The sequence below is a fragment of the Pelodiscus sinensis genome, chromosome 16 (assembly GCF_049634645.1).
Source record: "Pelodiscus sinensis isolate JC-2024 chromosome 16, ASM4963464v1, whole genome shotgun sequence".
NCBI classification, from domain to species: domain Eukaryota; kingdom Metazoa; phylum Chordata; order Testudines; family Trionychidae; genus Pelodiscus; species Pelodiscus sinensis.
This window is the reverse complement of record NC_134726.1, coordinates 32,485,662-32,512,523: the sequence shown is the minus strand read 5'-3', so window position 1 is coordinate 32,512,523 and position 26,862 is coordinate 32,485,662. Positions and strand designations below refer to the sequence as shown.

The 26,862-nt window shown below is 51.6% G+C and overlaps 1 protein-coding gene across 1 annotated transcript in view; it reads right to left on the bottom strand.

Moving 5' to 3' along the window:
* Nucleotides 1–953: 953 nt before the first annotated feature.
* Nucleotides 954–26,862, bottom strand: part of NATD1 (N-acetyltransferase domain containing 1) — a 45,363-nt gene continuing 19,454 nt past the window's right edge. The window contains exons 2-3 of the mRNA XM_006126620.4: nt 12,010–12,128; nt 954–2,511 (exon numbers count right to left, since the gene is read on the bottom strand). Of these exons, the coding sequence (XP_006126682.1) occupies nt 2,395–2,511; nt 12,010–12,128 (236 nt within the window). The 3' untranslated portion in view covers nt 954–2,394. The remainder of the gene's footprint in view (nt 2,512–12,009; nt 12,129–26,862) is intronic.

Here is a 26,862-nt window from a genome sequence, read left to right as displayed (position 1 = left end):
GGAAACAAGATGAATTAATCCAGGCAGAACTACTATGCCTACAAGGAATATGGGGCGTGGGGAAGAGCCTTGACAGGGCCATTCTCTGGAGTCTATCTAGTGTCCTGAAAGGACTGTCCTGCAAGACAGTTAACAAGCCCTGGCTGGATTTGGGGCCTCTCAGTGTCGTGATGCTGTGTGATAATGAGACGACATCTTGTTGATGGATGGGGACATCACAAGCTGAGCCACAGCACAGAGATGCACCATCACCAATCATCGAGGCAGCATCAGGATGCACAGCCATGGTTCAAGATGTGAACTGGGCTAGTCCTTCCCCCAGAACCGCATGGCAAAGGGAACCAGGTGGGAGCAGAAGTGAGGGGCTGGTTAGCAGGAACTCTTGATCTGTTCCTCCACCGCCATACCTACCTCTGCATGGGACAAAACAGATCTCCCTGGCTGCCAAGGTATGGCACTTCACGACTTGCGAGGCAGGGAATAGCAGCACTGCAGAGAAACTCTGCTGCCTGGAGTGTCGCTACTCCACAAGCCAGCACCAGAAGGGTTAATTTAAAAATACAGTAACTGAAGAAAACAGCAAGTCGAATGAATGCTGGAAGACGTATATAGTGTCCAACATAAGCAATCAGATCGCATAGGGCCAGATCCTGGGTCCCTAGGAGTTGCAGACTAAGGCCTTCAGGGTCTAGACCAAAGATCGTACAGTCCACTCCAAAGTGGTGCTACAAGTTTTCTTAGAGTCAACAGGTGTTGCCAAGGCTCAGCCTAATATAAACAACAGGGGCTCCTGGCAGCTCCCCCACCACGACCCCGCTAGTTCACTGCAGCCCTTCTAGATCCCCAGGATGAGCTAACTGGGGTGCTGGTGCCCATGCAATGCCACTGACTTCCCTGACCTTGCTCCAGGGTGACTCAGATCACAGTGGTTCCTGAAGGGTAAATCTCCCTCCCTCTCCCCCCCCCAAATGATCAGTGTGAGAAATGGGGAGGGAGCTGCATAGAACCTGTGCTCCCTGCCTGGTATGTCAGCCTGCTGCCACTCTAAAAGGGGAGGACAAAAGTGTCACCCCCCCCCCAGCAGTAGGGGCTAGCAGAGAGTGCTGGGCAGGGGGAAGTGGCCAGCCAGTGATCCCTATGCAAGCCCCAGGCGTATCTACTTGCTGACTAGCGGTAGCAGCAGCATCTCAGCTCTCACGCTCAGCACCTGTATCCCTGACCCTGCCGGGATATCCCACACCTCACCACAGCCTCTCCAAGGGCAGGGGGTTCTGTAAGCCTGTGCAAGAGCAGAACTTGGGCTAGGAAGGCAGCATTTGGCATTGACTGTAACAGCCTCACCCCTGCTTCTCCACGGGGACTGGCCGCATTCCCTTTTCCCTCCCCTCAGCTTGGCTTGAACACCTCCACCTGTGATCTGAAAGAGGCAGAGAGGTGAAACCATTGGTGATGGGGCGGGGGAGTGTTCCGAGGGCTGAACGAAGCCACTTCTGCTGTTCTCCCAGGTGTTGGTTACTGCCTCCCCCAGCAGGGAAACATGGCCCCTTTAGGGCAGAGCGAAGGATCCAGCAGAATGAGAGACTGACTCAAAACGCTCCTACCCCGGATGGCCACAGAGTTTATAACCTGCCTTCTCTTGCCCACACCTCAAGCCCCTGGACTACTGAAAGGAGGTCTGGTCTGAGCAAGTATCCTTAGCACCGCTCCGCACTGCTGCCTACCCCCAACGCAGACCGACGACCGACCGTAGCATATAGGTGGCATTAAGGCCCCAATGTCTCTGGAGCATGCAGAGGGAGACCCCCTATGATGCTCAGGCTCCTCGTTTTGCCCGAAGGGGGCTCACCGACTGGAACTCGCTCCTTTCCAGCTCCAGCGCACACAACGTGTGACCCTGACTGGGCTTGTTGGCTGTGTTATCCCTCTCTTCCCTCCCCGCCATGACGCACGGGGGTGAGGACTCTGCCCTTCCCCACAATCCCCCTTCAGCTCAGGATGGGTTGGCCTGCCACAGCCCCACCCGTTCCCCAGAGGAGAGGTGGATCCCAATGGCTATCTGCCCATCAGCTTCTTGCTTTCGGCGACCGCAGGGGCGAGGACCTTCCTGGAGGAGGCTGACAGAAGCCATCGCCTTCCACTCCATGGCACGCGGACAGGGGAGGCTGCTGTCGAGAGAACGGTGAGCCAGCCCAACGGCGGAAGGGCGCAGCTGCCGCACCTATTCAGGACCCAGGCGCTCTTTGGGAAGCTCCCAGCCCCCACATCCGCCTTGAAAAAATAAGGATTCTGAGAGCACGTGGGGCTTCCTGAGACCGCGCAGAAGCGAAGGCCGCATCGGACAGTCAGACAGGACGGGCGGCTGTCAGAGCAGTCCGGGCTCCTCAGCCTCCTGCGTTAAGGCTGCAAGTGTTCCAGGTACTGTGGCAGGGGGTTCTCTTTGACGTATTTCTGAATGTACCAGCACGTCAGGTGAGCTCGCAGGTCCTCTTCGACCACAAAGTCCAGGGCTGCCTAAAACCACAAGAGAGGGCAGATGGGTTACAAACACCACACCACATTCCCCTTGGAGGGAGCTGTGACAGGATCCCGGCGAAACAACACAGCGGAGGAGCAGGCCTAGCAACAGGGAACTTACTTCAGGACTCCCTGAGAGCTGGGGGCTTTTGGGAAGGTGACATGAAGGGACGTCCACCTAGCAAGGCCATCACTCAATCCTGGGCACGCCCAGCAGTTTCGGTGACAACCCCAGGGCCAGGCAGAAGGCCGCATGCTCTCAGGAGGGAGGTGCAGCGGGAGCAACCTGGGACAGGAAAGCTGAACTCTGCCCTTCCCGGCAGGCTGGGCGGGGGGGCGGCCCAGGCTGGGGCTTTGGAGGAGCAGCCATAATCGATGCTTCCTCAGAGCCGCGTGGAAACCAGCTGCTCCTGTCAGTGGATGGAGAGGGAGCGTGAGGCCTGCCCATTGTGGGGCAGCCTGGCCCTTGTGTGAGCTGCAACGGTCCCTTAGGAGGGATGATCCTGGTAACTCATAGCATTTCCCCCCATGCTTGGGGTTGGGTGCGCTCGGCCGGGGACTAAACAGCCTCTCGCGGAGCCTGCTGCCCGAGCGGTTGGGCGGCTACATGCTGGTAGGAAGCTGGCCTGCGTTTCTCGCTGCTTCCTCCTCCCCCACACATGAAGTGCTGCTCGTGAGGGTGGGGGAGGAGGGGTTACACTGAAGCCCCCGCTTCCTGCGGTAGCGTGAAGTGGCTGTTGAGGCCAGTGCTGCAGCTGGGAGACCCTCCGCTGCACACAGGGGAGAAAAATCGAATGTGGCTTTAGCGGAGAATGGGGCCGAGAACAGGCAGAGCTAGCAACCCGCTTGCTGCCGTTTCTCATCAGGCTGCGAAAGTCCCTTCCCCCTTCAGAGGTAGCAGCATCCCTTCCCCTGGTCCATGGCCTCGTGCAGACAAAGGAAGCTGCTACTTGTCCTCATCTGCCCCCTGCGTGATGCAGAGGGGAGGGAGGCAGCCGTGGGATTACTGGGCACGCGGCGGCACAGAGACAGCACATTGGCTGCCTCTGCAGCCGGGGAGGGAGGGCATGCCACGCAGAAAAGTGGGAGCGTGCCTGTCTGAGGGCTCTTCCCCTGCTCGTCCTCCGAATGATAAATACAAGACTAAATGCTTTAAAAACGCCTCCGAGCATTCCTGGCTCGTTAACTAATGAATGGCCGAGCACCCGGGCTTTGCAACGGGTGAATCTGCTGCCTCTGGACCTGTCTGGGATGGGAGGAAAAGCATTTTGAATGCTGCCATCTTAGCCACTGGCAGGAGGATCTCCACAGAGCTGGCAAGGAACTGCTCCAGCAGCAGCAAGCTCCCTGTCAGCTCTGTGCCCGGACAGACAGTTTCACAGAACTGGTCCAAGATCCTGAGTTCAAAGCTCCCCTCTCCCTGCAGTCTCTGCCCGCTCCCTCTATCAAAGACACATGCAGAGAGAAATCCCCACCCACTGCCCTATTGCCGCTGCTCTGCCAGGGGCCAGGCAGAAGCCTGAAGACAGAGGATGCTCTGGCCACAAAAAGGACCACGAGGCAATGCTGGAGCGGGCGAGCAAAATCCTAGGGGGCTACAGAAGCCGACAGCCTTCCACGTGTTCTAATCCTCTCTATCCGGGGTCACGGCCATGTGGGGGGAGGGGGAGAGAAAGTTGGCGGTTGCTCCTCTCCCCCCCCCTTCGTTTTATTTTTGGACACAGATTCGCAGATGACGCAATTAGACGTGCCCCACTGGAGTGGAAAGGGCATGAGTTCTGAGACAGGAAAGGAAAAAGGGCTTCACCTGACCCAGGATCACCCCATCCGAGCGCTGGCGGCTGTAAGAGACGTGTGCAAACTGCAACGTAAAGAAAGCTTGACCCTCCCTCTCTAGCAACCTCTGCAGGAGAGATGTGGATCGGGCAGGGGGCCTGATTTGGTTCTTGTGCCTCTACAACTCTATTGGATTCAAGGGCATGACGCCCACTTTGCGGGCGATCAGCATAGCGCCTTTTGCAAGACTATACAGCTTCTCTCTGCGACGGACTTAGCACGTGTGTAATTCACCCCAGCAGAGTCCCCTCGAGCAGTGGTTCCCAAACCTTTTGATACTGGGGACCAGTCACAAGCTTTTGGAGAACTGGTATCATTTGTTTGCATATTTGCATATTCATTAAGCAAATGAATATGCAAATAAATTTTTTCTGGTCCTCCCAAAGCCCCCAGTGCCAACAGGAGTGGGCCCGGTCGACTGCCCTGGGCAGTTTCCCGACCCCAACCCCAAGGTATCTACTTCACCCCCGTTTGGGACCGGTAAGGTTAGAAGGTCTCCCTCAGCCTGCCGGATGACTCGGCTCATATGGGCCCTGGAGGTTGGGTGAGTAGCCTCGTGTCCTCTCCCCAAGTCGCACCTGTGTTTGTGGGTGAAACCACGGGCCGCACCCTTCCCCGGGGCTTGTCGCTTGCCCTACCTGTCCGGCGGGTTGTTCCATCCCCCCTCCTGGCCCCAATCCCGGCCACTTTATCAGCTGGCGCTGGCTCCCCCGGCTGCGTCCGGCGCCAGGCATTCTGCGTTGGTGCGCATGGTGCCTGGCTTTCTCCCTGGATCTAGCCCCGCTGCCCGGGAGCATGCCCGGCAGAGACGCTGCGGTGGTGGGCTCTCTCCCAAGAATCGTGCACAGAAATTTTTCTGAGGACCAGTACTGGGCCACGGACCACACTTTGGGAAACGCTGCTCTAGAGTTAGAGGGGGAAACTGAGGCATAGAAGAAAAGGGCCTTGCTCAAGGCCACTCACCCAATCAGGACAAAGCCAGAATTAGGTCAAAGGAAGTAATGTGTTTGCTGCAGTGAGCGAATGGAGCCCTCAGTTGCTGGCTGCAAGTCCCAGTCTCATCTCCTTCCTCCCTCGGATATGAGCGGCTGGGCTAGTGGCAGCGTATTCTTACTTTCAGATGGAAGGAGTAGGCGTTTGGATTAGTAGCTGGCTATGATGGGTCTAGCCCCGCAGCGTTAGCAGGCCTGAAATAGGAACTCTGAGTATAGATTTCCTTATGCCAGTACCCGAGAAGGGGAAAGGACAGGAACCCTGCTGGCTGGGCACAGTGTTATCAGTCACTCATCACAGAAACCAGCTGTGCCTGAAATGGCGCATGTGAAGCAAATTGTCTCTCATGCCAGCTGACAGAGCAAGAGCGAAGTCCCTGTCTGCATTACATGGCTGCCATTCTAGAGGGACCCTCTTACCGGTCTGGCGAGGGGACAATCAAGCCAAACTGGCGCATCCAGGAACGAGACAAAGCTTCCAACTCTGCCACGGAGCATCACATTCCCAAAGGGGCATCTCTCTGCTGGTGGTGCAGGGTCACTTAAGGAGCCCAGTGTTGCTGGGGCAGCAGGGTTATCCCCAAAGGATACACCTCCTCTTTCCCCGAGCTTGGAAAACCTGGAGGGGAGTCAGGATGGGAATGGGTAACTGGTTACCTGGTTACCCAATAAGCATCACCCTAACGGAGTGACGTTTACCGGGTACCGGTTAACCAGTACCTGGGAGCTTGTGGCCCACCGCAGGTGGAGGGCTGACTCAGCCCTGGGGGGCTTAGGAGCAGGAGCCAGCCACCTATGTGTGGGGGACCAGAATTCACAGCCCCCTCTTGCTGGGCTGCTGGCTCCCATGGGGGGGGGGGGGGGGGCAGACACTGGTCCACTGCTGTGCAGGGCCACCCCTCAGCACAGGGGTGGGCATGATCCTGCTGCATCGGTTAACTGGTCAAACCTAAAGCGTAACCGATTAACTGGTTAACCGGGATTTTACATCCTGAGTGGGAAGCTAAGAACAGCCATCCTGGCTCGGCCCAGTGGGCCTCTAGCGCAGTATCCTGGCTTCCATTAGCGGCCGTTACCAGTAGGAATGAACAGAAGAGGCGATCATCGAATGACCCGACCCCTGTCGCCCACTCCCAGCTCCGGCACGCAGGCCAGGGGCAAGTGCCTCAGTGAAACACCTCCTGGGTGCTGACCATGCCAGGGAAGTGCTGCTCAGAAACTCCACACTAGAGCAGACGCATAAGGGAGCTGCCAGCCAATCTGCCTTTACCAGTTGAGAGGCCTCCCAACAACCACAGAGACCTCCTGCTCGGTTGGCCCCAGCTCCACCTCCCGGTCAAGGTGGGGCAGGCTGTTCTCAACGTGTGTGAGGACGTACAGCCGTGGTGTCCAACCAGTTCTGAAGCAGTAGGCGCTATAGTGGCTACTGTTAGAGCGAACTAGCCACGCTCAACCGGCCAAAGTGCCACATGTGGCTAGTGTGTTGGGCCACAAGGCTTTACAACAAGGGTGGAGAATCTCAGGAGCGGGGGCTGGATGGCTTCTGGCCCCGAGGTTCAGGGCTCCCTGCCCCAGCATTAGGGAGCCAGCGCTGGAACTCCAGCCCCCCACCACCTCACCGTGGGGCTGGAGCACACAAAATCCACTTGCCTGGGCCCTCCTAGGCTTTGATGTGTGAGGGGAAACGTGGGAAGTACCTTCCTCCTTCTCAGTCAGGGGACAAGTCCATGAGGGGTTTTTTGCTTCTCACTTGTGTGCCGCCCCCGACTGATTTTTCTCTGGCTCAGCAGCCCCTGACCCAAAAAAGGTTTCCCACCCCTGCTTTACAGCACCTACTGGGAGGAGGACAGTCCTGAAAAACAGTTCCTTGCCTTCATTCCCTGCCAAGGGCTTTAACTAGTTTGGAAAAAAGAAGGATTAAGGGGGGACATGATAGCGGTTTTCAAATATCTAAAAGGGTGTCACAAGGAGGAAGGAGAAAATTTGTTCCTCTTTGTTACTGAGGACAGGACAAGGAGTAATGGGCTTAAAGTGCAGCAGGGGAGGTTTAGATTGGACATTAGGAAAAAATTCCTAACTGTCAGGGTGGTCAAATATTGGAATAAATTGCCAAGGGAGGTGGTGGAATCTCCCTCTCTGGAGATATTTAAGAACAGGTTAGATAGACATCTGTCAGGGATGGTGTAGACGGAGCTTGGTCCTGCCTTGAGGGCGGGGGGCTGGACTCGATGACCTCTCGAGGTCCCTTCCAGTCCTATTATTCTATGATTCTATGAACTCAGGGAAGGAGCCAGGTGCTTCAGGAGCCATGGAATTCGGAGGAACAATAGCAAATCACGAGTGAGCAGGAACGAGCAGAGCGTCTCAGTCTTTCAGCAGCAGGCAGGGGAGGAGCAAGGGGCGGTCCAGCAGGGAATATGGGGACTGCAGCAGGGTGGGGGTACTCAGCCAGGGTGCAGAGCCGGCACAGCAGGAATGGGGACGATGTGCAGCAGGTCAACTTCCCACCACACACAGCCAGAACCTCGCACACCGGTTTGCCTCATGGCAGAGGAATAGATGGGTCAAGGGAAGGCGAGCAGGGAGCAGGCCCTACAATCACCACCCAAGTTAACACTCCCCACTGGCAGAGGGGTATGGGCTGTCGGGCTGGGAAGAGAAGGTGGAAGCGGCGAGGGACTCGGCCCAAAGGGAAGACTGGTGTTAGAGCAGCCTGTAGCCAGGAAGATCCCAGGTTCGCAACAGGGCTGGCTGGTGTCCATCAGGGAGATCTAGAAGGGCCCAATGATTCTGGGTCATTCTGGAGCCAGCCTAGAGAACGTACCGAACGGAGCTTTCCATGAGGCGCTTGAGCGCCGGCTGCTGCAGACGTGCCATTTATCTTTGCTTCTGCCCTCAGACGCCAAGTGCGGGCGGGCAGGGACAGTCTTACTTCCTCTTTCTCTTTATCAACTCGACTGACAGCAGTACGGAGGAGCAGCTTGTAATTACGCGGAGGAGCAACTTAACCCTGCCTGCTAGGAAAGGCCAGGCACCGAATGGGTAGGGATTAAGTTCCTGACTGGGACGCTGCAGAACTGGTGCCTTGCCTGGAGGAAAGTGCAGTGCCTGGAGGCCTGGTTGGAGCAGGGCCAGTGGGATTTCTTCAGCAGTGCTGGTGATCTGGCTCAGACCTCTCCCAGCCATTGCTACTCCTGCAGCAGGGAACCCAGACAAAAGACCAGTCACCAGTGGCTGGGAGGGAGAACCGATGTAGCAGGGAGAAGTGGGAGAACAGAGAGGTGTCCAAGGGATGAGGGAAGGACACCAGCACAAGAGATAGTTAAACTCCAGGGAATTCAGTTTGAGGGCAGAGCATTCCCGAAGTAGCTGGAGTTGGGCAGAGAAGGTCCATTGTGCGGCTTGTCGCCGCCAAAGGGGAAAGTAAAATCATGAGCATAACATCTGCAGCGGGTGGAGGCAGAAGAGGGTACGGAGAGAGGATTTCTAATGGAGAGGCAGGCCTCTGCCAATGACTGCAGCTCTGCTTGTACCAGGGATGCCATTAACCCCTAGGTGGCAGGAGGAGGGAAAAAAAGTCAGAGAAAATGATAAGATGATTTCCAAGGTCACTGTTAGGAAGGTAACATGCTCTAGGTCCCCTGCCTAGACCATGGGCCATGAACCAACCAGGCAAATGCCCACGGACAGTCTGGAGGCCAGGGGAGGTGAGTGTGACATGGAGGAAGAAGCGTGGAGGCCCACTTGTAGATCCCATGCAAGTCAAACTCAGTTTGGGCATCAGTCCATCAGTGTTGGACTCCAGCTGGGATCTGTGTTGGGGAAAAGGTCCCTGGTGTTGCAGCCTTGGGGGAATGGGGCAGACGGGCAGACTCCCTGCACAGCAGCGATCACAGTCCGGTTCAAATCGGACAATGGGGGAAATGCCTCCGATGCCAAGATTTTCTTCTGCTAAGGATGGGGGGGGGGGGGGGGGGGGGACAGGCTCGGGACTCCTCCAATCCTCAGCCATTCTCAAGTCCCCCTCCCTGAACCACACAAGAATCACAGATTCCCTCAACTCTCCTCCCAGTCCTCCCCAGCTTGCTTCCCACACAACATTCTCCCTCCTCCGTCTCACAACACACACAGGCAAGAGGCAAAACACTTGCCAGCCATCTCTGAGCGTCAGTGATTACACCAGAAGGACGCCAAGGAGAATGGAACATGCCCTCAGCCATATGGTTACATCCAGCAACGGGAAGAACAGCTGAGCCACTGGCCTGGCCTCTAGAAATTCCACCCCTTAGAAGGCCCACAAGACAGGAGCTTATAATAAAAAAATTAATTCATTCCCTACGCCTGTGCATTTTCCAACACATCCCATCTTCCACAGGAACCTTCGATTGCAAGCTCTTTGGGGCAGGGGCTGGTTGATTTATTTATTTGCTTCTTGGTACCGTGAAGGAGGAGAATCAGCAAAATGAACACCCCCCCCCCAAGCTTAGGGGCTGGAAGGAGAGATAAATGCGAGGGTCACACTCGGCCTGTAACGTGTTTGGTTCTGCTTCTACGATAAAATCACATGGACAAAGGATTCCACTGCTGACATTCTAGAAAATAAGGTGCATGGGAAGAAACAGCAGACAGACCCAGAATGCTGTGGATCTGTGGCACTATGGAGCAGCTTGTTAGCCGCGCATGACAGAATAATGAAGCAAAGAGACTCAGTGAAGGAAGAGCCTGGAGCAAAGCTGCGAAGAGAAGGGGGGAAACAGAAAGGAGGTTGTGTGCGAGAGAGACGCCTCCACCCTTGCAGCAGACTCACCAAAACGCTGCCTGCAGAACAAAGAAGGTTTTGAGGTGTCCACGCTAAGGGAAGGAACATAAATCAAGGGAAGTTATTCTCTCACTGGAGAGCCATGAGCCAGGGCACAGCTGCATCATGGAACGCAGCTCTGGTCTCCATACAACAGGGACGAGATGGAAAGATCCCAGCAGAGAGCAATCAAAGTGATGTATGCATCAAGGCACATGAGTTATGAGGCAAGACGAGGCCGATTCAGCCTGCGGAGCAGGAAAAGGAAGAGGAACATTTCCTGCCGAGAAAGATGATCCAGCGAGAGGACGAGGGTTGGAGAACACAAAGAAGCCATTTCAGAGAGCAATGCATTCAAGAACAGCAGAAAAACACGGGCCAAGAAGCAGAAATTCCCTCCTAGCATGGGGTGGTGGAGGGAGCAAACTGCCAAAAGTCAGCAGCCGCAGCACTAAGTGCGGAGGCAGCTGGGCAAAACTGCTGGGAACGGAGAGCGGAAGGAATATGGCCGTTCATCAGGATTTATTAGAGCAGGCCGTAATTGGCCATATGGTCTCCCCTGGCTCTGAGCATTGCTGTCTCCCCTTGCTCCTTCTGCAGCTTGCGCTTTGCAGCCTCCTTTCAGTGAGTGTTTCTGGGCCACTTTTGTGAAATCTACCCTCAGTCACAATGGCCTTTCCCCTTTCTCAGGTGACCCGGAGTGCCTCGGATCTGGATAGCACAAGGGGCTGGAGTCACCAGCTTGTGCTGGAACAGACCATAACAAAAAGTGGTTTGTTTTTTCAAAAATTTCATTAAAATGCATGTTCACGGATTCAATTTCAGGCTTGGGAATGTCCATTTTTGCAACTTTTGGGGGGCAAAATATTCTGTTTCACATCAAAACATACAAGATGGGGAGGGAATTTGTTAGGAAAAAGGGTAGAGAGCCAGGGGAGGAAGGATTTAACGATTTACCCAGGTTTTTGCTCTGAACGGGTTGTGTTTCATCACGTGTGTCAAAATGCATCACCTTAGTGAGTCCTTAACACTCTGCAGTAGCATCCTGCTGCTCTTATCCATTTTAGAGAGGCAGGAGGGGAGTGGTTAGGGCTCTGGACTGGTTCGTGTCCTGACTCTGCCACCGACCTATTGCCTAGCCTTTGTTGACTCACTTCTGATCTCTGCCTCAGCTTCTTTTCCTACCCTTTGTCCATCTTTAGCCTGTAAGGGTATGTCTAGACTTCATCCCTCTGTCAGCAGAGGGATGCAGAGGGATGCAGATTAGGCAGGTCGACATTGCAAATGAAACGGGGACTTAAATATCCCACGCTTAATTTGCATAAAAATGGCCACTGTTTTTGCCAACTCAGCACTTTGTCAGCAAAAAGAGGTAGTCTACAGGGGGATCTGTTGAGAAAGAAAGCCTTTTTCCACAGATCTCCCTCTAGACCGCCTCTTTTTGCCAACAAAGTGCTGAGTCTGCAAAAATGGCGGCCATGTTTATGCAAATTAAGCATGGGATATTTAAATCCCCGCTTCATTTGCAATGTCGACCTGCCTAATCTGCAGGTCTCCCCTCCCCATGTGCCCCATGCCTTGAATTACCATATTATTACGACATTTCTTGTAATATGTACAAATATTGTACAATTCCTGGTCTGGCTAGAGGTTGTGAAAATAGGTGGATCAGATACTTAATAAATAGAGGGATGCAGTCTAGACATATCCTTAGATCTCTGGGGCAGGAACTGCTGCTCACCATGTGTACGTACAGCGCCTAGCTCAAGAAGGCCCTGATCTCAGTTGGGAGGTCTAAACAGTATTGTGAAAAGTAATGCTAGACTATAAAGAAAGGCAAAACGCCTCTAGTGGCTGGTCAGGTCATACCTTAGCCAGGTGCTTGGCTATTCCTCTTCCTCGGTAGGCGTCTGGTACCTCCGTGTGCTGCAAGTCCACTATCCTCTTCCCCACGTACTCGTAAAGCAGCACTGCCCTGTCGTGGCAACCTACGGAATGCAAGGCAGGAGTGAAGCTACAGAAACGCCTTAAGGGGACAGCTTGCAAATTTTGCTCCTCGTTATCCTCATAGTTTCCCCATTTCATGTACATGGGGCATAACCAAGGGCAGGATCTGTCCTAGCAGAATAGCTGTGAGGTCTCCCCTCCACATGTGCCCCATGCCTTCAATTACCATATTATTACGACATTCCTTGTAATATGTACAAATATTATACAATTCCTGGTCTGGCTAGAGGTTGTGAAAATAGGTGGCCCAGGTGACTTAATAAACAGATCTTTCCTCTCTAATATAGATGTATAATATTTGATATATATTTAATTTATATATTATTTTTCCCCTGGCATAAAACCCCCCCACAACTGCTAGCATTTTCTGACATGGCAGCCAGAACCGGCATTTCAAACACTTTGGATCTTGTAGCGAAGATAAAAATTATTCTGAGACTGAAAAGAGACAGACACACATGCTAGGAAAAAAAATATGTTCCCACTTCTAATCATCAAATGTGGCACACAAACATCCATGACAAGTTATATAAATAACATGTTACAACACAGTTAGTTTCCCTTGGTAGTTGAAATGTAGAGGGAAAGGGTCTCAGGATATGGAAAGTGATGTGTGATGCATTTCAAAGATCCTGAACTTTGACCAATATGAAAAGAGAAACCATTCGAATCCCACATATCCACAGAGCTGGTTATGCTGAAAGTTTCTCAAAGGGATTTGTCCTGTCCAGATTGGTCATGAATATTCACCAGCCCAGACCCGGAAGGCTTCACATCTTGTGCAGTCATTGCACCGACCTAAGCAATCTGTGTAACACACTACCAGTTCAGATTGGTGGGATTTCACACCCATGATGTGCAAGTGTGATTGCAAAGTAGGCTGGACAATGCAAGATCTGGCCCAGGTAGTCACACATTAGTTAGCGATTATTATTTTGTGCACCTGTCACAAAAAATCCCCCATATCGAATGAGTTGATTTTTCCACAGCCAAATTAAATATCGGGGTGTGCAGTGGGCAAGTAAAGGCAGGTACTACTATTTTTTCAGCACCAGCTCATGTAGAGCAATTAGCAGGAGCGGCCCTAGACGAGCTGCCGACAACTGGCACCCTAGGCGAAACACGCGATCGGCGCCCCCGCCTCCAAAGTCCTCAATGGCCGTTTATCTTGGCGCCTTAGGCGACCGCCTAGTTTGCCTGTATTGACGGGCCACCACTGGAAATTAGGTAGGAATTTAGGCAGCATTCATGGATTTTGACATCTGCACATAAGAGAGCTTCTGAAACACGCAAACTTAGTTGATGGGTCGGAAAATGCTACCCCTCCCCAAACCTGACAGTTGTAGTTGGCTGTACTACATAAAGTCACATTTGTGAGTACATGGGAGCCAATGGTTATTTGTGAAGGCACTTGCTCGACCTCAAGTTTTGCATGTTTTAGTACAAATGAAAATTCATTCAAAAAAAATCACAGCAGCGTGACTGTTGTTTACCACGTGGCATTTGCAAGTTTAAAAACTTTTAGCCATCCCGAGAGTAACAACAATACCATGTGAACTAAATGACCAATCACATGCCACAAACAGCCAAAGCAAAGAGCTTGCTAACAGCAGATGGACAGAAAATTCTTGGCTGTCCATACAGCACCGGACTGGAAGCCCCTGCTAGCACAGGTAACCCAATTTTAATCATCCCCTTCATAAACGTATTGAGCGCCATCTTAAAACTTATTAGATCCCTTGCTTTGTTGTGAGGCTGTTCCAGAACCTCACTTGGATGGTTAGAAAATGTCCAGCCTAAATTTATTCATAGCCAGTTTAACTTCACTTATTCTTGAGCCGATACTGTCCTCTAGCTCAAGTGGTTCTTCACCCTCCCTGGTGTTTGCCCATTGATGTTTTTATAGAGAGCAGTCGTATTTAAGGCTACTTTATTCAGTGTATTATGGCTGCTTTATTCAGTCTCTTGCCAACACTCTATGCTTGAGGAAACCAGGCCTGGGAAATGGACAGAAAGGCAACTGAGTCTATGGAGAATTCTGCACCTGATTCTTCACGACTCAGCACCTTCCGAAGTGAAAAGCAGAAACTAAGACCCTACTAAATCAGAGTAGCACCGCACACTTGTCTAGCACTGGTGGAATGACCTCACGTGGAGAATCAGGCCTATTGTTCACAAGAAAAAAAATTCAACTAGTGGTACCTGCAAAACAGGAATGGAAATTATACACAATTCTCCCATATTGGAAGAAACAACCTGAGATGGATATGGCACTGTCCTGAAATAATTTATGAACGCTGTATGTTGGTCTGGTTATTGGGATGTTTACTGTCTGACTAGATTGGTTTAATTTAATTGAATATGGGGGCTGTCAGGAAAAACAAACAGGAAAGGAAAGAATGGCCCTTTATGTCACTTGTCAGCTTGTCTGCACTCAGTTGAGGGTTATTAAGGGACAACGTCAGGACACAAAAAGGGCCATGAACACAAGAGATTGAAGGCGCAACAATGGAGTTTTAAAAGGGACTCCATCTCTCAAGAGAAGACTGTAGTTGTTCTGAGGATACCAGCTGGAGACAGAAGGTCTCCATACTGAAAGTGTCTGGAGAAACAGGGCTTACCTGGTTAAGCCTTCAGGTAAGATAGACGTGTACAGACTGTCCATGGTTTTAAAATTCTTTTCCTCTAAGGGTACGTCTAGACTACAGGCTTTTGTTGACAGAAGTTTTGTCGACAGATACTGTCGACAAAGAGCGTCTAGACTACATCCAGTTCTGTCGACAAAGCAAGCCGCTTTGTCGACACGAGAGTGTAGACGCAAAGGACAGTGTAGATGCAATAACGCCTTCTGTCGACAGAACTCTGTCGACAAAAGGCGTTATTCCTCGTAGAAAGAGGTTTACAGCCATCGACAAAACTGCTGAGTTCTGTCGACGTTATGTTGACAGAACTCAGCGGCAATGTAGACGTAGGTATAGTTTTGTCTACAAAAGTCCACTTTTGTCGACAAAACCCTGTAGTCTAGATACACCCTAAATGTTTTATCCCTACTAAGATAAACAATACTTTGGTGAAAGGCAGCCTACTGATCACTATATTGAATCTAGGGATGTGAATGGGTAACTGGTAAGCATCACCCTTAATGGTTAACCATTACTCAAGAGCAACCCCCTGCCCACGACCCGCTGCAGTCCAGCGCAGCAGCCCGGCAGGCAGTTGGAAGCAGCCAGGCTAGAGCAGCCCCAACCCACTCCCCTCTATTTAATCAGTTAACCGGTTAAACTTAATATTTAACTGGTTAACGCCGCGTTTCTCAAACTGTGGGTCCCGATCCCCCACAGGGTCGTGAGCAACTTAGAGGGGGGTCACAAGCAACTTAGAGGGGGGTCGCGGTATCAAAGTTTGAGAACCCCTGGGTTAACGCATTAAACTGGATTTTACATCCCTAATTGAATCACCACCAGTCACAGATTCCCAAGGGGAAGAAGCACAAGTATCCAAACTCAGTCAGATCTACTGGGTAAGAGGGGTACCATAGCTAATGGCCCCATCTAAGCGCAGAGAATGGCAGAAACTCACCCAGCCGAGCAGAGGAGATGCAATCTGAAAGCCCAGAAAGGGGAGAGAGGTACAGCTAGTCCTATAACAATGCCACACACCCATCCTCTGCAGAAGGAACTATAACAACTAAAAGCACCTAGAAAAATCTATCTTTGGCCTCAATTTCAGGGAATCAGAACAAATTCTCCCACCTTGATGTGGTTTCCACAGAGCCCTGAGCACAGGAAGCAATGTATTCAGTCCCCAGTAGTGCTGGCAATAATTAAAGGTGTTAAACGGTTTGTTTTAACTGCTCTTTTCACTCACTTTCTACCACACTTGTCTTTGAAAATGTCCATGGCTGATTGTTTGGAAGTTTAAGCAAAATCCCTTCAGCTATTTTTTCTGAGCTGTGGCTAAGTGGGAAAAATAGTTGCTTTTCTCATTCTATAAAAACATATTATATAGATGCACAGAGTGCTGTAACATAACATGTCTTAAAATAGGAAACCATGCCCTGGAGAGCATCTTTATAGATTATTTTCATTTGTTATCACAGTAGCAAATAGACACTCCCCAACCAAGACTGGCGCCCCATTTTGCCATGCGCACACATAACAAGAGACAGTCCTACTCTTTGAAGATTTTACAATCTGCATACACAGAGAAAGGACCCATTATTTCATTTGAAAGATGGGGGAACTGAGGCCCCGATTAGCTAACCATTCTTATTCAGCCAAGCATGTGAACACATGTTTAATTTTAAGCACGAGTGAATCCGGCCACAAGAGTCAGTCGCTGAACCAAGATGCTCAAGTTTCAATCCAGCTCCTTAATCGTAAGGCCATTTCTCTTCTTGGGATGTGTTAGTGCTTTTGCTCACGCTTTTTAAATACATATTCAATTGGTTGTCTGACGTGGGGCATCATTTTCAGCAAGTATGTAGCAGAAAATAAAGTTTTCCTGGCACTCACATAGACCTAAGTGTATTCTGCACGTGGGCATGGTTAGTTAAGTATGCAAGGCATCGATCCTGCAGCTGACTCCATGGAAGGTCCATGAGGAACCCACAGAAGTGCATGGAGGGTGCAGGTAGTGGCCTTTGGGAACGCGGTCCCTCCAACACAAAGCACCTTGGCTACGTCTACACTGGCATGATTTTCCGAAAATGCTTTTAAGAGAAAAGTTTTCAGTTAAAAGCATTTTCGGAAAAGCACGTCTAGATTGGCAGGATGCTTTTCCGCAAAAGCACTTTTTGCGGAAAAGCGTCCGAGGCCAATCTAGACACGGTTTTCTGCAAAAAAGTCCCAATCGCCATTTTCGCGATCGGGGCTTTTTTTGCGGAAAACAGTACTGTGCTGTTTACACTGGCCCTCTTGCGCAAATGATTTGCGCAAGAGGGCTTTTGCCCGAACGGGAGCAGCACAGTATTTCCACAAGAACACTGACGATCTTACATGAGATCGTCAGTGTTCTTGCGGAAATTCAAATGGCCAGTGTAGACAGCTGGCAAGTTTTTCCGCAAAATCAGATGATTTTGGAAAAACTGGAAAAACTTGCCAGTCTAGACACAGCCCTTAGGTATGTCTCCTCCTGCAATGAGGAGTAACAGTAGTTCGAATTAGGAGCTTTAATTCAAACTACCTAGCCCGTGCCACGTGTAGCCGCGGGCAGGGAGTTCGAACTACCGGGCATTTAAAAATGGCAGCACCCGGGAACATGCAAATAAAGCCCGGGATATTTTAATCCTGGGCTTCATTTGCAAGTTCGAATGACTACATTAGCCATCCTAGTTTGAACTAGGGTGGCTAGTTTAGACATACCTTTAGTTAGAAGCTTCAGGATTCGGAAGCTTTGGAACCCAAATAGCTGGGTTGTTCTAGTTTTTTTTCCCTTTTCTTGCTTTAGCATTCTTTTTAGAAATAGAGGAAAAATGAACACAAAAGACTCTGTGAAGGAGGCACAGTTCAGTATTACGTAAAATGAGGAAATTAAGAAACGAAGGTTCCCAGAGCAAGGTCACAAGTGTCCCAAAAAGGAAATAGTTGATCTTGTCTTTTGTTTGTAAGTGTTGGATAAAGGATGCCTGGATGGGGTGGGGTTTTTGGGTAGCTTTTATCATGCTTTTTCCTCCCCTTCATATGATCGATTGAAAATTGTATCTATTTTGGAAGATTCAATGGGGACTGAAGTGCTAACAAAATTACTGTGGAAAAACTGTGATTATGTAATTGTATCATAATGCACTTGCAGAACAGAAGGGGGCTGAATGAAGGTTGCACAGAATTGTTCTGCCTTTACACAACTTCTGAGTGCAAAAACTTTGTAACCTTAACGTTCTTTTAACTATTTCTGTGCAATTTCCAAGGGGAAAAAAAGGAAACTGAAAATACAGATTCTTTCATGCGGCATCACGCTGACAGCTACATGGGTCATCAGCAGGTTTGCAACCAGAGGCAATAGGTGAAAGGGTGCGGGGGGGAGGGGGCATTGGGCCCCCCCCCGATCTGGGACACCCCATTCTGCCCCAGGCCCTGCCTCTTCCCACCTCTTCCCCGCCCTTGCTCCACCCCCACTCCACCTCTTTTCTCTCCCCAAAATGATGTGACCTGAGGGATTAGCAAGATTGGGGGGCCAGTTTGCCCCCCTGGACTCACCGGCAGCGGTGGGGCAAGTGGAGCAACGGCTACAGCTCACTCTGCTTCCTGCAGGTGAGCGTGAAGGTGGCCCTGCCGCCTCCCCAAAGTGATGTGGCCAGCAAGTTTGGAGTCGGTCAGCCTTCTGCTACAGGCACCATACCCTCACCTCCCTGCTAGCCCCCTGCTAGCTGCTGGCCGTCTCTTGCCCACATCATGGGGCGGGGATGTTCCCCTCATTCTCCCCCATGCATCACCTATGTTTGCAACCTTTTGATTTCCCCCCCCCCCCCCGACTTCTACCTCTGGAGCTAACGGAGTAACTTATAGCAGTAGTGGGTTGTCGTCCCCCATGTGCACCAGCACTAGAAGGGAAGGAGACACACTCAGCAGGTTTCACAGGCATCTGGTGACAGCAGAAGGGGGAGACTCTGCAATTCTGAGCTCCACTCCCAGCTCTAAGGGAGCGTGCTCTAGTGGGCACAGACCCTTTTCTCTCCCACTTCTCCCAAAGCATCATCCTCTCCACCCACCTCCTCCATCTTGTTCCTGGCCCCGTCATGTCTCTTCCCAAGCCCTGGTTCCTCATCCTGGCCTCCTTGCCCAGACATTTTTAGTCTCCCCCTCAAAGTCCCATTCTCTCCCCTGCTTCAGGTCATTTTGACCAGCCAGTCCCAATTCCTCCCTGCTGGCTCCCTGCCTGAGCCATCTCTCCCCTTCCCCCACCAGCTTCTAGTGACGGGGACGTTCCCACTTTCTTCCTCTCCACTTCCCACCTCAGCCACCTCAATCCCCACCCCAGTCCACGGCTTTTGTCCCCTATCGATCGGAATCAGGCAGGCCCCTCCCTCCATGCTGGCTGGGTGCAGGGGAGGGGGATGTCGTTGAGAACACTGGGGCTTGAATCCATCCAGGCCTCCACCCCGTAGCTACTGAGACCTGGTAGGCGGAGGAGGCTACTAGGACGATAGCCCCTGCCAAGGTACCACTCCTGGGGGTCTGGTTGGAGGACTGCACAGCTCCACTGTGCAGTCCTACTCCTCTGTTTAAGCCATGAGAAGGAACAGGGAGTTTGTCTCAACGACAGGGAGGTTTCCTATGGCGGCTGTGTTGGACTCTGCTCCCACCTCCTGCAGCCAGCCCCATTCCAGATTCCTGCTCTACCCGCCCGTTCCCACCATGCATGATCTGTATCTGCTTCTCCTGCCTTCGCGCCTCACCACCAACACTTAGTGACCAGTCCTGGATTCCTAAACTAGAGCTGACTCCTGCTCTGACCACTAGGCCAGACTGCCTACACCCCAGTCTGTAATACACAGAAGAGGGAAACTCTTAGTTATGGTGGACAGCCCCTTCTGTGCCCACAAATGTTCCTTCTCTCTTCTCTCAAGGCTCAGAAATGTCCTCCAATCCACTGTGACTCAAGAACAACGCAGTGCTGTGTCCCTCTTAAGCAGTGGTTCCCACAGCATGCTCCGTGGACCACTAGTGGTCCATGGGCTTGGGGCTAGTCCCTGCCTGCAGTGGGGAGCCTGCGCTGGCGCTCCAGCCCTATGCCCCCCAACTTGTTTGGAGTGCTGGCTTCCTGCTCTGGGGGTGGGGGAAGTGAGCCTCATGCTTCAGATCCAGCTTGCCGGGGAAAGAAGCAATTCCGTGTGCCGATACCCCCCCTGGGTCTGGTGACTGGCAGTTGACTCTGGTGCGGACCCTTGACTTCGTTCCCCTACCTGGACACCTTGCTCCCCTAACTAGAGCTGACTAGCAGGCTTTTCCTGCTGCTCCCATTGTCCAGAATCACAGCCAATGGGAACAGCAGGAGGCATGAAGCCAGGTAAACATCCCCTTCATGCCCAGACCCTGCACCCCCAGCCTCCTCATGCTGAGACCCTGCACACCCACCCACCCACCCCACTCCTGCACCCTCCCTCCCTCTAAGACTCCCACCCCAAATCCACTCCTGCACTCACCCTCCCACCCGGACGCCCCACCCTCAGTGCACTTCTGCACCCAACCTCCCAGCCAGACTCTCCCACCCTCACACACCACTCCTACACCATCTCTCCTACCCAGACACTGCACCCACACTACTTCCTGCACCCATTTTGTCTTCATGGGTGGTTGGCTGACGGGCCGTGGAAAGGTCTGTGTTGAGTGGGGTGGGCTGCAGGCCAAAAAGTTTGAGAACCACTGCTCTTGAGCACAGAGAATGAAATTGTCAGGCCTTTGAATTACAGTGACATAATTCACAACTTTGTAACAGCTAACGCTAGGAAAACAAAATTGGTTGTTTGAAGAATTGAGTAGAATAAATGTGTTAATTTTATGTAAATAGGGCGACTTCATAATTTTTTTCCCAATATGTCATTCATACTTAGGCCCTTCCCTCCCGTTAGCGTTAGGCCCCCCCAGAACCTTAATCCAGCCCGGCAGAGAAACATGCTCGGTCGCTCTGAGGGGGATGGCACAAACAAGGGGTAAGTCCACTCTAGGAACTGTGAGAAGCTCGAGCACCCTCAGGGTACGTCTAGACTACATGCCTCTGTCGCCAGAGGCATGTAGATTAGGCTACCAGACATAGTAAAATGAAGCGGCGATTTAAATAATCGCCGCTTCATTTAAATTTACATGGCTGCCGCGCTGAGCCGACAAACAGCTAATCAGCTGTTTGTCGGCTCAGCGCGATAGTCTGGACGCGCGGGTGGCGACATCAAAGGTATTTGTCAACCACCCAGGTATGCCTCCTGGTATGAGGTTTACCTGGGTGGTCGACAAATACCTTTGATGTCAACACCTGTGCGTCCAGACTATTGCGCTGAGCCGACAAACAGCTGATCAGCTGTTTGTCGGCTCAGCGCGGCAGCCATGTAAATCTAAATGAAGCGGCGATTGTCGGCTCAGCGCGGCAGCCATGTAAATCTAAATGAAGCGGCGATTATTTAAATCGCCACTTCATTTTACTATGTCTGGTAGCCTAATCTACATGCCTCTGGCGACAGAGGCATGTAGTCTAGACGTACCCTTAGGGAGGATGGAATCTTCACGAAGGGAGGGGTCAAACTCTAACAAGGCTCTACGGAGCAGGTGTACATTTTTCAAAGGTGGATAACTTGGCCAGCTTTGAGCAGATTTTCCTGGGGATGGCGAAAGGCACAAAGGCCACCCTGCTGCCAAATTTCTCAATGGCATGGAGGCATTTAGAGCCATGGCGTCCAACCAATTATGAAGCAATAGTCACTATAGTGGCTACTGCTCTAGTGAACTTGCCACGTTATTTAGAAAATGTAAATAATTCAGTGAGTCAACTAGACACACTCAACTGACTCAACTTTTCCGTAGGTTGGACACTAGGAAAAACTTCCTGTCAGGGTGGTTAAACACTGGAATAAATTGCCAAGGGGGTTGTGGAATCTCTATCACTGGGGATATTTAAGAGCAGGTTGGACACACACCTGTCAGGAATGATCTAGACAGTGCTTGGTCCCGCCGTGAGGGAAAGGGACTGGATTCAATGACGTCTTAAGGTCGCTTCCAGTTCTACGATTCTATGAAATAGCCACACGTGGCAAGCGTGTTGGGCGCCACGGCGTTAGAACTTTTCAAAGCAGAAGTTGCCAGCGGTTCGGTTTCTATTTTGCAGAATTACATCGAAGCCAGCAGGACACGTGCGTATGACCCTTTGTAGCATCCACACGTGTCATTAAACCCAAACACACGTACAATACAATCCCATTCACGTGGCTGCTGGGGCCTCCTCTCTTATCGGCCTTGGCTTTTTGCATGTGCGAGTTCCACTCTGCAGCCATAGCATTGCGCTCGCCCTGCCCCCTGCACATAGCACAGAGATGTGGGGAGCTGCCCAACTTGGTTATTAGCATTGCCACGGGTTCAGTGCATGACTGGCTCTGACGCAGCCACAGGCCAGAACACGAACTGCGTTTTTCAGACGGGAAGAAACGTCAAAGAGAAGATTTCCCCATATTCATTCCCCCCACAGCCATAAACACATGTATCTTGCCAGTCTGCCATTACCTATCCCCACCCCACGCAGCTCCCGGGAGAGAGCTTACAGCGAGGTCTCAGCTGTTCAGATGAAAGCTTTACATGGCCTGGAAGTGCCACTCACGCTGCTGGGAAAGAAAATGGGATTTTTCTTCAGTTTAGCTCTGATGCAGCATCTGGTTTTCAGTGGGATTCCTACCTTTTTTTCCCCCTTTTTTCTCCTCTCCCCCCTCCCCTTTTTTTAAGGCATGATTTTCCAGCTGCCTGGATAAGGCAGAGGGAAGTCAGGTGACTTTCCAGACGTCACACAGTGACTCAATGGCTGGATTAGAATGCAGGCCCCTCCTTTGTTCCAGTCATGACATGCCTTTGGGTGCTACCGGTGCCAGCTGCAGCAGGACCGCACTGGGGTTCCCGAGGCAGAAGAGGACTGGGCCAGCGCTAGTTTGTAAGAACTCAGAGGACCAGGTGGTAACAGGACACCTGCACCTGGTTTTCACCACTGCCAGAAGTGGCGGCACTGTACCCGTGCCGAGAGCAGTGGCCAGAGAGCTGCTGAAAAAGACACTGCCCCCTCCCCCCCAGATGCTACAGAAAAATCTTACTCCAAGGCTATGACAGAAGCCCCATCCCCGCTGTACGATGGCAAAAAAAGGAAGCAGCCATCAGGTAAAGGGTCATCAGGTAAAGCCATTATACCCTAAGACACCAGGATGTTCAGCCAGCCTGATTAGCTGGCTACTTGCCAGGGCCCTCTCCCCAGCAAGCCCATATGTTAGCAAGCCCAAGAGTGTACTTCCCTGTCCTTTAATGGTGCCCCTATGGTGTTTAATCAGAGCATGCCTGGGGCTTCTTCTCCATAAAGGAGCTAGGAACAGAAGACAGTCCATCACAGGGGCTGACTGCAACCAGAAGAGTGTATGCAACGCAGATGATATTGCTGACGGAGTAGAACCAGATGAGGGAGGGAGGGAAGGAATTGGGTTTGTTTAGTTTAGAAAAAAGAAGGTTGAGGGGGGACCTGATAGCCGTTTTCAGGTATCTAAAAGGGTGTCATAAGGAGGAGGGAGAAAACTTGTTCATCTTGGCCTCTGGGGATAGAACAAGAAGCAAGGGGCTTAAACTGCAGCAAGGGAGGTTTAGGTTGGACATTAGGAAAACGTTCCCAACTGTCAGGGTGGTCAAACGCTGGAATAAATTGCCCAGGGAGGTTGTGGATTCTCCATCTGGGGAGATATTTAAGAGTAAGTTAGATAAATGTCTATCAGGGATGGTCTAGACAGTATTTGGTCCTGCCATGAGGGCAGGGGACTGGACTCGATGACCTCTCGAGATCTCTTCCAGTCCTAGGATTCTATGATTCTATGAACAGCATATGTACCTGGTTTCTGATCTTTCAGGAAAATGGAGATTAATTTGCCTAAAGCCCACAGCTACCCAAGGTTTGGAGAAGCAACCTCCTGTCCCCTAGGTCAGTGATGGGCAGCCTGTGCTAGTGAGTGGGCTGCATGAGTGTCCCTCTTTCATCTCACTGGGTCGCAAGATTGTTGTAACCAAGACGGTCTCCTGGGATAGGGGAGGCCTGCGCAGTGCGCTTGTGCACCTAGAATCCGTGGGGTGTACCGAGTGACCCACAACAGGGCTTTGATTGGATACAGGAGGAGCGTGTAGCTCTCTCAGTCACTGTTGTGTGCAATTAGCACACACCCCTCTTCACGCGCCCTTGCTTTACACGCGTGTCATGTTCGTAATACCAGTAGGAAATAAACCTACTTAGATGGAAACCAGCACAATCTGGCACTCCCTGCACGTGGGAAACAAATGTCTCGCAGGCCACACACAGAACCCTGATGGGCCGGATGCAGGCATCAGGGTGCAAATCACTAGCCTAGACCATGCAACCCTACAGCACAAGCCGCCTAGCCCCCGCCACACCAACAACCTATGATCAGAACGGTGCCTTTTGCAGTGGTGGGAGCAAGGTGGGAAATTTAGGGTTGGAACCAGCTCCCACAGACACTCCTAGAAAGCCCCCAAGGACTACAGCGTAAGCAGAGGCAGCATCTAATGGGGCAGATCCCCAACAGACCCAAAGGAAGGTCGCTCCCGTTCACATTGACTGGGTGTTGCCAGGGTGCAACGGTAGACCTTGTTCATTCAGTCAGTCCAGTGGGGGGCACAGGGGTAAGAGAAGCAGGAGGAAAGCTGGCCCTAGTTACCACAGGGTAGCAGCCACTTAGCCTCCCCTGCTGCTCGACGTGTCAAATCCACTGGAGTCTAGTCATCTTGACCTGTTGAGCATCAGGGAAGCGAAGCGGCTGCTGGACCCGATTCACCCCAGGATCACTGGCTGCAGCAGGTTCCAGCAGGACAATGCAGCACGATTTCAAAGGACAGGCTGCAGTAGGCAGCACCAAGGAAGACATTTACTGCCTTCCCCTCACCTCTGGGGATGGCAAAGTGCTCACCCAATGGGTCAGCTCGTCAGCGGGCAGAGAATGCCCCATCAGCAGCCAGGAGGTGGGTGGGCACAAAGCCATGCAGGGTGGGCAGTTGTCAGGCCGAGTGAGTTCAGGGTTTCCTCGCGAGAAGCGGGTTCCAGGCAGCAGAAAACATTACACTCCCCACCTCATCATCCCCCCATCCCCACCGCCTCAGGAGTCCCTAGCGACTGCCCACCAGCACCACGCCGTCCGCCTGTGACTGGCACACGTGGGCTCACATGAACTAAGCTTTACCACTAGCCCTTTCACTGGCAAGACAGTGCCTCCTGCTCTCCCCCTCGGAACAATGAGGGCTGTTCTGGGCTATATCAATACCAGGAAGCCTCTGAGCTCGGAAAACAATAGACCAGGCAGCGCTAGGGTGGGGGTTGGAGCAAAAGGCTGCTCTGTTCCAGGGAACATCAGGGATTGCCAGCCGGGTAGCCCTGGAAGGCAAGTAATTGTCTCACATGGGCCTTCCCAGGGGTTTGCTTAACACTTTTTACACCCAGGCAGTAAAATAAACCTGGAAGAGATCAAGTCGGGAATGTTGCCTAATTAAGAACATGGCAAGGGGAGGGAGAGAGACACAGACAGCAGGAGACCAGTAATTCTGGACTTTGTTCCTTTGCATTTATCCAAGTGCTCTGGATTCACAGTCCTTTTCTGGGCCAAATTCAGGAAAGAGTCTAAATTGGTAGGATCGACCCTTCCTCAACCCTCTCAGCTTGCATGTCACACCAGCAGAGACTCCCACACTGTTCCCAACCCCTTCGGTACCCCTGCCCTCTGGGAATACGGGAAGGGAAGGTGGTCATGACGCCCCCTCACCCTGAAGTCACTACTGGCATGTTGAGAAAGGGTGCCTTAGACAAACACACATCACACCTGGTGGAGGCTGAGCTGGTGTAACTCACACAGGAAGCAGTCAAAAGGAAAGGGTGTAACAAGATCAGCAGCTACAGGCAGATGTCAAAAGGTGCAGGTCATGTTAGGCAGCAGCAGCCAAAAAAGCAAACAGAACGTTAGGAATCATTTACAAAAGGGATAGAGGACAAGACAGAGAATATCTTCTTGTCTCTATATAAATCCACAGTATGGCCACATCTTGAATATTGCGTACAGATGTGGTTGCCTCACCTCAAAAAAGATACCTTGGCATTGGAAAAAGTTCAGAAAAGGGCAACAAAAAGGATTAGGGGTTTGGAACTGCTGCCAAATGAGGAAAGATTAATACAACAGTCTCTTTTCTAAGCTGAAAAGTCCCGAAGTGGGGATATAATAGAGGTCTATACAATCATGGAGAAAGTAAATAAGGAAAAGTTATTTACTTGTTCCCATAACACAAGAACTAGGGGTCACCAAATGAAATTAATAGGGAACAGATTTAAAACAGACAAAAGGAAGTATATCTTCACACAATACACAATCAACCCGTGGAACTCCTTGCCAGAGGATGTTATGAAGACCAAGATTTTAATAGGGTTCAAAAAAGAGCTAGATTAATTCATGGAAGATAGGTCTATCAATGGCTATTATGCAGGATGGGCAGGAATGGTGTCCCTAGACTGCCAGAAGCTGGGAATGGGTGACAGGAGATGGATCGCTCCATGATTGCCCGTTCTATTCATTCCCTCTGGGGCATCTGGCATTGGCCATTGTCAGAAGACAGGATACTGGGCTAGATGGATCTTTGGTCTGACCCAGTATGGCCGTTCTTATCCACACCTCAAAGGCATCAGCCTGTCAGAGACATCATGAAGGTCTTTCTAACCCACCTCTTGGAATCTATCCCTCACTCAATCAACATAGTACCAGAGAACCTTGCAGTCTTCAGTGTGTTTGTCTCACAGCACCCCAGTGAGGCGGAGCAGAGCTTTATTATCCCCATTGCACTGAGCATCTCCCGGTGCCTCAGTTTCCCTATGTGACTAGCCCAAGATTCACAGAGGACGCTTTTGGTGGAGCAGAAAATTCAAAGGCTCAGGCAAGTGCCCTAACCAACAGGCCTCCCTGGTCCCGGTGGCGTTCCTGCCAACTCCTCCATGATCTGACTG